This window comes from Galeopterus variegatus, unplaced genomic scaffold, assembly GCF_000696425.1.
Source record: "Galeopterus variegatus unplaced genomic scaffold, G_variegatus-3.0.2 Scaffold3930, whole genome shotgun sequence".
NCBI lineage: Eukaryota > Metazoa > Chordata > Mammalia > Dermoptera > Cynocephalidae > Galeopterus > Galeopterus variegatus.
Window position 1 is genome coordinate 56,094 of NW_007730041.1, and position 12,211 is coordinate 68,304.

The 12,211-nt window shown below is 34.2% G+C and overlaps 1 protein-coding gene across 1 annotated transcript in view; it reads left to right on the top strand.

Moving 5' to 3' along the window:
• LOC103601904 (gephyrin-like) overlaps positions 1–12,211 on the top strand; it is a gene marked incomplete at its 3' end in the record, with an annotated part of 167,380 nt that overhangs the window by 36,209 nt on the left and 118,960 nt on the right. Inside the window, exon 4 of the mRNA XM_008586310.1 lies at positions 7,024–7,118. Within this exon, the coding sequence (XP_008584532.1) occupies positions 7,024–7,118 (95 nt within the window). The remainder of the gene's footprint in view (positions 1–7,023; positions 7,119–12,211) is intronic.

A 12,211-nucleotide genomic window follows, 5' to 3' on the forward strand; every position in this document is an offset into this window, starting at 1 on the left:
CAATTTTTTTTAATTCGTTGAGACTTGATTTGTGTCCTAATATGTGATCTATCCTGGAGAATGATCCATGTGCTGATGAGAATGAATATTCTGAGGCTGTTGGATGGAATGTTCTGTAGATATCTGCCAAGTCCAGTTGGTCCAGAGTATTGTTTAGATCTTGTGTTTCTCTCCTGATTCTTTGCCTAGATGATCTGTCCAATATTGAAAGTGGGGAGTTCAGGCCCCCTGCTCTTATGGTATTAGTGTCTATTTCCTTCTTTAGGTCTAATAGAGTTTGTTTTATAAATCTGGCTGCTCCAACATTGGGTGCGTATATATTTATGATTGTTATGTCTTCTTGATGGATCAATCCTTTTATCATTACGTAGTGTCCCTCATTGTCTCTTTTTATGGATTTTGAGCTTTTTTTAATGTGTCTGTTGGCCATTTGTATGTCTTCTTTTGAGAAATGTCTGTTCAGGTACTTTGCCCATTTTTAAATTGGGTTATTTGGGTATTTTTTGCCATTGAGTTGGTTGAGTTCCTTACGTGTTCTGGATATTAGCCCCTTGTCAGATGTGTAGTTTGACAACACTTTCTTCCATTCTGTAGGTTGTCTGTTCACATTGTTGATTGTGTCCATTTCTGTGCAGAAGCTTTGTACTTTGATGTAGTCCTGTTTGTCTATTTTTGCTTTTGTTGCCATGCCTTTGTAGTCTTGTCCAAAAAACTGCCACCCTTTCCCATTTTATGAAGCATTTCCTCTAAGTTTTCTTCTACTAGTTGCATAGTTTCAGGTCTTAAATTTAGGTCTTTAATCCATTTTGAGTTGATTTTGTGTATGGTGAGAGAGAGGGGTCTAGTCTCAGTCTTGTGCATGTGGATATCCAGTTTTCCCAGCATCATTTATCAGTAGGCTGTAAGTACATAGGTTTATTTCTGAGCTCTCTGTTCTGTTCCATTGTCTATTTGTCTGTTTTTATGCCAGTACATTTTGGTTACTTTTGCTTTACAGTGTATTTTAATGTTAGGTAGTGTGATGTCTACAACTTTGTTCTTTTTGTTCATTGGTCTTTTGTGGTTCCATACAAATTTTAAGACTGTTTTTTCTGTTTTTGTGAAGAATGTTGTTGATATTTTGATAGGGATTGTGTTGTGTAGATTGCTTTGGGCAATATGGACATTTTGACAATGTTAATTTTTCCAATCCATAAGTATGGGATATCTTTCCATTTATTTGTGTCCTCTTCAGTTTCTTTCACCAGTGTTTTATAGTTTTCCTTGTATAGGTCTGTTACCTCTTGGTTAAATTTACTTGTAGGTATTGCTTTTTTTTTTTTTTTGGTAGTTATTGTAAATGAGATTATTTTCTTAATTTATTCTTCAGCAATTTCCTTATTGGTGTATAAGAATGCTGTTGATTTTTGTGCATTGATTTTGTATCCTGCCACCACTATACTGAATTCATTCATTAATTCTAGTAATTGTTTGGTGGAGTCTTTAGGGTTTTCCACATGTATGATCATGTCATCTGCAAATACGAATAGTTTGACTTCCTCTTTTCCTATTTGTTTGCCCTTTATTGCTTTCTCTTGCCTTATTGTGCTGCTTAGGACTTCCAGTACTATGTTGAATAAGAGTGGGGATCTACTCTCTTTTTTGAATGAAAGGAGGAAGGAGTAAATTTATAGCTGGTGCTCCTTGAACATCCCTGGGAGTTTGTCATGTGTGTAAACTTTGTCCATCATGTATAGTCCTAAGAAAAAGTATTTTAAGGATAGCTTTTCTGTACTATAGGATACTTGTAGGGACAGCCTCAGATTTGTTAGTTTATTATAACCTTTTTTAATATGTAAAATAAAATGAACATGTTAGCCCTTTAATGGGCAGAGTCAGGAAAATGTAACTGGCTGACATTAAACTACATATTTTTATCTAATTTATCTCTTCACTGGGTCTATGTTCTGTTCTGATGATTCTCACATTTATGTCAATCTACAATGTTAATATAAGGTGATCGTGAAGATTAGACCAAGTGGCACACATTATCATCAATCTGCCTCCTTCCTTTCATCAGCAGTGTACTTTTCAATATGGTCCTCTGACCAACACTACAAGCATTACCTGGAAACTTGTTAGAAATGCACATTTTGAGGCTCCACCCAAACATTCTGAATCAGAATCTCTGGGAGTGGGGCCCAGCAAACTGTGTTTTATCAAGGCCTCTAAAATATTCTGATGTATGCTAAAGTTTGAGAACTACAGCTCTAACTATATCTCACCTTGATAGCTTAATAAAGTTACTAGTAGTCATTAACTAGTGTCTCATAGATAGCCTTTGTTATTTAAGATTTTTTAATCAGCAAGAGCACTGCAGTAATTGTTAGGAGGAAATTTTATTAAATCTGCCTAGTCAGATAACAATCATGTAAGTATTAATATACAAATTCATCTGCTCTGTTAATAAAAGTATGTCTATAAAGTAAAAGCACTATATTAAATGATTTGTCACAAAGAGTCACCCTGTATATAGGGAATTTTTGCGTATTTAGACTTAGCTATTGTATGTTCTAAACGTATTTAAAACTCATTGCCTATTAGTAACAACTCTTTTTTAAGGTCGTTTTTTCTGTGAAGTTAAAACGTGGGCCTGAATTTCGTCACCAAGATCCCTGGACTACAGAATCATTGTTTATGATACCAGCTTTGCAACTTACCAGTCTTTGAAGAGTCTTTCTGGCTTTAATGTTGTCTTCTAAATGTCAAGGGTAAAAGAAAAAGGTCACAATTGTGTGATAGGAGGTGGCAACTTTAATAGTTAAGAAAATATTTAGAAGTTAAAGATAAACATCTTATTTAAATAGAATAGCTAAATCCAATTAAGCCTTATTTTTGACTTTATTAGTTCAGAAAAAGTGATATCTGAAGTAGGAATATAAATTTCTACCCCCTCTCAAGGTAAAAAAAGAATTCGATAATCAAATTAATAATGTATAAGTGGGAAACAGAATTTTAAGCTAATTAGGGAAAAATGGTTTCAATTTTTAATGGTATCCTTTTGCCATTGTTGATGTATTCTAATACTTATCTACTCATTAATAGATACATATAACCTTTTTTTATCTATATTGTGCTAGTATATGTGATTGAAAGTAATAAAGCTACATTCTTATAACCATTCTTCTGTTTGGGCTTTATAATAATTTAAACAGGTATCTTTCTCTTGATTTATTCTAAATTAAGTTTTATTCTCTCACTGTTTGCCTTCTAGTGGTGCCTCACCATTTATGGCTAATGGATCTTGGTACTCAGCTCCTGCCCCTTTGTCCATCTTCCAATCCCCACTTCTTTTGTTTGCTTGTCCCCTAATTTAGATCCCACTGTTTCAGTATTCTGCTTCTTGCCTTGCCCTTGCCAGTGTTCTTATATTTGGGTTCTTGCCCTCCATTCTCTTCTCCCTCAGCTTTGGTTCTCAATTACTATTTCTAGGTGGTTTCTGGATTTTTGTATTGTTATTGTTCTGTAACTGATATGATCAAAATCAAAGATGTAAGGAGAATTGAAAAATAGAAGCATAGAAAGAATTGACTTCTTTTGAATACCTACTCTGTGCTAAGTGATTTACTTATATCATTTAGTTCTCATAGCCTCATAAGATGTAGGTGTATGTTATTATTATTATCTCCATTTTATTCATAAGTACACTGCAGCACAAAGAGGTTAAATATTTTCTTCTCATTCACAGAGCAACTAGGTAGTAAAGCCAGGTTTCAAACCTAGATCAATTCATTTATTAACTCGTTTCTTTATTTAACAAATATTTTTCGAGCACGTACTATGTATTGGGCACTATGCTAGGTGCTGCAACAGAACCAACCCCTATTCTCATGGACATTAACTGTGTAGTGGCATTGTCCAACTTTACAGATGGTGATCTTTCTGCTACACCAAAAAGCTTACATGAAAGAAAAAATAAAAAGGAAATACAAGAATACTTCAAAAAGTTTGTGGGAAAATAGAATTGAAAGATTATGTGAATCTTTCCATGAACTTTTTGAACTACCCTCATAGAAGACTTCTAATGTTTTATGGAAACGATGTATTTGATACAGAGGTGTATTTATGCGGTTTTTTTATTTGTGTGTTTGTTTGTTTTGTCCTTTTTTTGAGACCGGCCGCACCGCGCTCAGCCAGTGAGCGCTGTGAGCGAACTGGTCATCCCTATATAGGACCCAAACCCGCTGCTGCGCTCCCAGCGCTGCACTCTCCCGAGTGTGCCACGGGCTCGGCCCTGTATTTATGCGTTTTTTAGGAATACCCTTGAGAAAGTCAGTTTGTGTTTAGTCCTGTAGAGTCTGACATATCCCACCCCCAATCAAGTCGCCACTGTCAGCACCAATACCTATCAGTGGCATCATCACAATATATATTTTCCTTTTTTTCTAAAATATATGAGATTTGTGTTTGTAGGCCCAAATTCTCTAGATCTTCAGAAAGAATTAACTGTCCTCTCTAAATTATATTGAGAGAAAGTTGAGCTCTGTGTAAAGAATACATCCGTCCATCCATCCATTTATATATTTATCTATAGCCTGAAAAATATTTAAGGTGGCTTACCCAAATACAGACACGCAACAGAATTTTTTAAAAGATAAATGTGAAAAATAGAGTAAGGAAAACTAAGATGAAACATATTGGTTGCTGTTCTCAAGGGCAGCTTGACTCACAAGCATCATAATTTAAAAACAAACTGGTAGAACAGAAGAGTGCCCATTCCTAGTTATGACATTTTCAGAGGAAATTTCTCGTATAAGTCCTTCTAAAGAGGACCACAGTGCAATGTGGTGAACAAAGGTCTCAGACACTTACTAATTTAAGTAAGAATCTCACTGAGCCGTTTATCCAATTGTTACCACAAAAGCAAAACCCAATAAAATAATTCTATGAAAAGTGAAATGAGGCATTCCAAGTAGACAACTCTTCAGTGATCTGGTCAAATCCAATGGTGTATTTTAGAGGATCTAGAAGAATTAATGAACTGCATCTGTTTTAGGCAATTCTCATATGTAATTTGTCAACTGAGTTTTTCATGTACTGGGTGACAGTGAGTTTATACACTCTCAGAAATTTGTTTATTCACTACTGCAACATCAGTGCCTGGAATACTACCTAGTACATAGTAGATGCTTAATAAGTATTTATTGTTTAAATGGATAAATGCTGTGCTTTGAAGTATCAGTTGTAAATGAAATACTCCTTCTTAGTTATCTGTTATCTCCTTTCTTGTCGCTAAATAAAGTGTGCTGCTATACTCTGGAGTACATCATCTTTATGTGGACCCCCAAACTCATTAAATGTCAGCCATTGCTTATATGACTTTTTTAAGCAGGTAATGAAATAGGTATTAACTCTATCCAAAGAGCTCTTTTAATAATTATTATGTTCTTAATAACATCCCCTTGCTTAATTTTTAGGGCTCTAAGATTTGAAGGTCCCTAAGAAGAAATTGTAAACCTCAAAGGCAATTTATAACGTAGAAATTGTATTTCTTCTCAGGAGACCTTAAAATCATACTAGATAGATTGACTTTGGAAAATAAGGAATAGGGTTTGGATAATGTTAGCTCATCATTTTTTAGCCATGTACATAAATGGTAGCAACTCACATCCAAACTTAGGAATTTGAGAATTTCCTTTTCTGCTGCCTGATGGGCCCATATATTTAAAACACACTTTATCGAGAAGCACTATGTTCTTGTTTTCCTTTAAAATTTCTGCCTTTTTTAAATATTGCATTACGCTAGGATTCAGTGGACCAGTAGATTGCATCAATTCTGGTAATCCTGAACTCTGTATGATTATATGGGATAACTAACTAATGTAGATGCATCTTAAAAGTTTATTTGTAACATCAATTAGCATCTAATACATATTTGATGCATTTTTAAATGCTTTGCCAAGTCCATAACTTTTTTGCCCAGAGCAAAAATTTTGTCCAGAACTACAGTCTCATTTAGGACTATCACTCTACTTCTCATGAATTATTGAAATATCAACCTTTCTCTGTATTTTTTCATAATTTTTTATTTTGTTTTCTTTTAATTTACTTTTCTCATATTTACTAGAATACTTTATTTTGCAAGCCTTATTCCCATATTGCCCCAATTATTGTAACTTGCTTCATTTATCTTAAAAAAGGAATGGAAATGGATTAAGTCATGTATGTCATCCCCAACTTATAGACTAAACTGTATCTTGACCATTATAGTACCACATATATCTATTTTGATTGGCCGGTAGAAAATGAAATTTTTCTGTCTCCTTTGTTAGCTTATTCCAAGTTTAACTACACTTGTCTTAGGAATGCCCCATCTCCAAAAGAAAATTTTTTAAAAAAGAAGGAAAAGCAAAGCAAATAAATAAATAAATAAAAGAATGCCCTATCTTAAAACTCCTACTACGTAATTGAAGCCTGTCTCTTTATTACCTTTTTTTTAAAAAGCAGTTAACTTATTTTGAAGATATGGAAGATGGTAAATGTAGAGTTTTCCTAACACAGGAAAAGTTGACTTGATGACTTCCTGCGTTCCTTTTAATCATATCATAAAATTATAGCTCTAGGAGGGTTATAAGATGATCTCAGGTTTTCAGGGATTAATTATTTCAGGAGTAATAGGCAAAAAAAAGTACCCAGATTTCTTAACTCCATGAAAATCTATTGAGCTCTTGTAACAATCCAAGTACTCATTTTTGGAATTTAGGTTATTAGGCGAGGTGAGATTTCAATTAAATACTTATAAGCTTTAAAAAATAAGAAAGGACTGCTGATATAAAAGTTCTCTGGATTTTCTTGGGCCTCAGCTTTTATTCAGTGGTCCTAAAGAACTGAGTGTGAATGCCTTTAAAAAGAAAAATATTTGGGGAACTACAATGCACGGTTTATAGAAAGTCTGGTATATAATTATTTTTAAATGAATTTTACATTTTTTTTTTTTTTTTGTGGCTAATTTCACTCAGTCTGCTATTTAATCTTTAATTACAGGCCACAAAAGAAGTAATAGAACGGGAAGCACCAGGGATGGCCCTAGCAATGCTGATGGGATCACTTAATGTTACACCTCTGGGCATGCTCTCTAGGTAAGAAAGTCACCAACATGTCGCAAAGAAATAATTTCATATCAATCAGTACAATGGACTGATAAACTTAAGAAACTTTAGTTGTAACACTTAAATTTGCCCCTTTTTTTCCCAGACTTCAGAGTCTTAGTGTCCTGTCTGACTAGGTCTTGGCCACAGTTTCCTCAATTTTTGTTTGTTTCTTTTTTGTTGTTGTTTATTATGTTAAACTTGTAGAGAATGTTATATTACTGCTAAAACTTGTCAATTCTGGAAGGGAGAAGAGTCCAGTTTATTACGATGTAAAGTTATTCTTTTTTGTGATTATTGGTAATTATCAATTAATATTCATTAATTGTAGCTAAATACTAATTTAATAAAACTAAATAGCAGAGTTTATTAAAATAACTTAATCTCACAAGTTAGGAACTTTTATTCCAGTTTGGAAATAGGCATGTTGTTGTGTGGTCATGAAAAAAAGCTCATTTTATATTGATAATCTTTTAACTCTTGGCAAGTTGGTATATTTAAGATATTATATTAAATTAATAACATGTTATTATATTAAATTAGTATATTTAAAACTATACCTTTGTTGACACAGACAGTGATGTTCATCTTCAATTGGATGGTTTAGTTATTTGTTACTATTTTATTAAAATCCCCAAAATGAGGACAATATATGTTATTTAAGTTAAAGATAAAAGTGTCAACTTAGAATCTGTTGATTTAATGACCATTGATTAATAGCAACCTAAAAGTACTCAGCAACTTTATAATGTCAGGGTTTCATAACCATTTATGTATTCTGTGTGCAATATGAATGTAAAAGTAAAAATATACATTTAATTGTATGGAATATGAGTCATAATATTCTTTGTTATTTATACTGTTTGTATCTCATTAATGGCAGCCACTTGAAGGAAAGTTACAGGAGGATATGAATGGGTCATTAATCACTGTATTCTCTTTGCTGTTACATGAATTATATAATAAGATTTAACTTTAGTAAAAGCAAATAAAGAATTATAGGAGCATGCTAGAGATTTGAAATTTAAAAGTCCATGCTGGTTTGTGAAGAACTGAAGTTGATTCTTTTATACTGTTCTTTTCTTAACCATTACTTCTATTACCTACGCATGAGGTCAGGGATCACATTTGATCTCCTTTTTCCTGTGGAATTAAGTAGCGGTTTTTGAACATAAAAGAACTCCATCTAGCATATAAGGAAAGTAGTCAAGAAAGAATTAAGCTTCTTTTGTAATAAAATTTCAATTCACTAAACAATAATACTCTTATTTGCCAGGCTCCATATTAAGCATTAGGGATTCTAAGGATAGAAAGAAAAATAAGGTATGATCCTCACCTTATGATTCAGTTTAACTGGGGAAATTATTCTTTGTAACTGTTAAGGTAACTTTAAATTTACTCTAACTTTTTTGATCCAGTATAGAGCCGTTGTTTTTTGTCTTAGTGAAAGGTTTTTCTGATTAATTTCTCCTTTCACTTCTGTATCCCCATAATTACGGAGCACTGGACTGCTGAGTGAGTAGAAAACTAATTAGCCAGAGCTAATTCTCAGTACTTTGGAATAAGCCCATCATCTTTATCTTGAAGGCTTTGAAAATTAATCCATATACACAGCATGGTAGCACCTTTTTCTGGCTTTTCTTTCTGTCCATTGCTGATTTAAATGAGAGTTTATTTACAAATTTTAGAACAGAGATAGTAATCTACATTAGTTATGAAAAAGGGAACTAGGGAATATTTCCCAGAATGTTCATTTTTTAATGCTTCTTAAAGCCTTTTTTAAAAGTTATTGATTTTATAACAGCCATGATTAGATTGGTGTTTCCTTTCTACCAGCTTTGTATTTTGTATGCACTTTAGTTTTTGTACATGCTTCTATTTTTAATATTTTTTCTCTATATTTTTCATCTTATGCTATATTGTAATTAATTATTTTTGTCTGTATTACCTAATTTGTAGAAAATTCTTAAGAACAGAAGGTTTACCATATTCATTTTTATATCCTCAGCCCCCAAAACAAATTCTGGCACATAGTAAGTACTCAAAAAATGTTTATTGTTATGGTTGCTGATGATAAATCAGTGTGTCATCCTAGTTCTTATAGCATTTTTTCCAGGTAAAGCAATACATCAAGTTGGTGCCTTACTTTCTTATTATCTCTAGAGAGCAGCATTAAATAAAAATAATTTTTTAAAACCATTACATCTGTTTCAAATGGTTTTCATCTTTTTGGGTAATTTAATGTCCTCCAGTAGGTTGGGAGATATTTGCATTATGAAGTAATGGTTAGAGCATCACCTCTGAAACCAGACTGCTTGGATTTCACTTTGCCTCAATCACTTACTAGGTACTTAATATCTTTTTTTTTTTCCTTTTTGTCTTTTTTACTGACCGGTAACGGGATCGCAACTCTCGGTGTCGCACCCGTACCGGGGACCGGCCACGGGATCGCAACCCTCGGTGTTGCACCCACACCGTGCTCAACCAGTGAGCGGGAACCGGTCTCCACATGGGATCCGAACCCTTGGCGGGAGCGCTTTTACTGACCGGTAACGGGATCGCAACTCTCGGTGTCGCACCCGTACCGGGGACCGGCCACGGGATCGCAACCCTCGGTGTTGCACCCACACCGTGCTCAACCAGTGAGCGGGAACCGGTCTCCACATGGGATCCGAACCCTTGGCGGGAGCGCCGCCACACTCCTGAGCGGCGCACTCTCCAGTGCGCCACCGGGCCGGCCCACTTAATATCTTTTTTGTTTTTGTTTCTCATCTGTATAATGAGGATGTTAATTGTACCAAATTTCTTGGATCAAGTGAGTTAATTCATGTAAAACTCTCAGAACAACTGATTCATAGTAAATCTGAAGTATTAATCATTCTTGTGTTATTATTTGAGAGTTCTAGTTTGTAGAGCAGATCTGTTGACAAAAACTTCTCTTAGCTTTTCATCATCTAGAAATATCTTTAACTCACCTTTATTCCCAAAGGATATTTTCACTAGGTACAGGATTCTAGCTTGACAGTTCTTTTCTTTCAGCATTTTAAAATAATCTTATTCTGCTGCGTCCTGGATCCATGGTTCCTGAAGAAAAATTTACTGTCATTCGGATTGCTATCCTCATATGTGTAATGTATGATTTCTCTCTGGCTGCTTTGAAGCTTTTTGATTGTGATGTGTCTGGGTGTGATTTTCTTTGAGATTATTCATTTGAGTTCACTGAGCCTCTTGAATCTGTAAGTTTATGTCTTTAATCAAATTTGATAAATTTTTAGCCATTAGTTTTTCAAATATTTTTTCTGCACCAATCTCATTCTTCTCTTCAGGAACTTGTGGAATGACTTGAATTTGAGATCTTTTGATAATGTCTCACAGGTCCCTGAGGCTCTGGTGTTTTTTTTTTTTTAATTTATTTCTCTGTATTTTTCAAATTGTTTCTACAATGTATCTTCACATTCCCTAACTTTTTCCCTCTTTCGTCTTAATTTTACCTTTGAGCCTATCTGGTGAAGTTTTTATTGCAGATATGCTATTTCTTCAGTTCTTTGTCATTTGATTGTTTTTATGGTTTTTATCTCTGCTAAGAACTTCTGTCTTTACATTTATTTCAAAAATGTTGACATTTATGTCATAGAGGATAGTTAGAATAGATGCTTAAAATTATTCTTCTGACAATTACAATATCTGGCGCACCTTGGAGTTGACATCTATTAATTTATTTTCCCATGAAAATTGGTGAGATTTTCCTAGTTCTTTTTATGATTTTGTATCCTGGACATTTTGAATATTATATTGTAAGACTGGAATGTATCCTAGACATTTTGAATATTATATTGTAATTAAAATATTATATTTTAATCCTGTTAAAATCCTCTGGAGAAAGTTAGTAGGTAGGTAGGTAGGTAGGTAGGTAGGTATATTTTAATCCTGTTAAAATCCTCTGGAGAAAGTTAGTAGGTAGGTAGGTAGGTAGGTAGTTAGTTAGTTAGTTAGTTAGTTAGTTAGTTTTAGCAATCAGTATGATTGAGTTCAGACTGCAAATTCTGTCTCACCTTCTGTGATTTGTTTGTTCATCCTTTTCTATAATTATTAGAGTCTGCCTAGCACATGAACCATTCAGGAGTTTGTTTGAGAATTGGGCAGCAGTGTATATTGTACTTATATTTTAAAAGCCTTTTTTGTACTTCTTTGAGTTCGTTCCATATAATTCACAGCTCAAGGGTGAGTCTGGCCCTTGAATGAGTTCATACAAAAAATTATGGGATCCACCTTCTCCAGCTTACTCTCTCCGAGGATTTCCTCACACTTTCCAGCTTCTAGGAGCCCACATTCCCAGTTACTCTGTTCAAAAAAAATTTCTTGCAGGTTAGTAACCCCTTTGGTCTTATATAGTCATGCACAACTGAAACACCTTCAGGACAAAAGAAAAGAAGGAAAAAAAAAGCAGAGATTCCTCCCACCTGAGCTCTTTAGCCAATGGGGGCCCCTTTTTCTGTTCCCTCTAACAAGAGACATAGATCTTCTCTCTGGGTTTTAGGTACAAAAACCATCATCATTATAATATTGTAGTTGTACAACTAGGACTAGCCCAATTAAACTCTGTTATTCAAGTTCTTACTTCAGTCACAAATCTGTTGGCTATTTACAGTCAGAATAGTCAGATAGTCACTGTATTCCGTCCACAATAAGAACAAGAGAGAAACAGTAGTTACCTTCTTCCATCCTTGCCCACACGAAAAGAGCAAGAACTCTAATTTAACATGAGATTGCAGAGTTCATATCCTCCTATTCACTAGCATTTACTAGCAGTGTGATCTTGGGCAAGTTACTTAACTAGGTTCAGCGTTTCCTGTTCCACTTACTAATTGAAGTACCCACAAAATAGCAGTATATAACCTCCCTAAATCTATAATTTATGTCCTGCTTTTTTTGTAAAGAGATCAAGTACGTTTTTTGCAACCACTCTGGTTATGCATTAAGGAATGATTGTCCTGGTTTTATTCTTTGTTATGTCATTCACTTTTCTGTTCCTTTTTTAAAAAATTTCTTCCTTCCTTCCTCCCTCCCTCCCTCCCTCCCTCCCT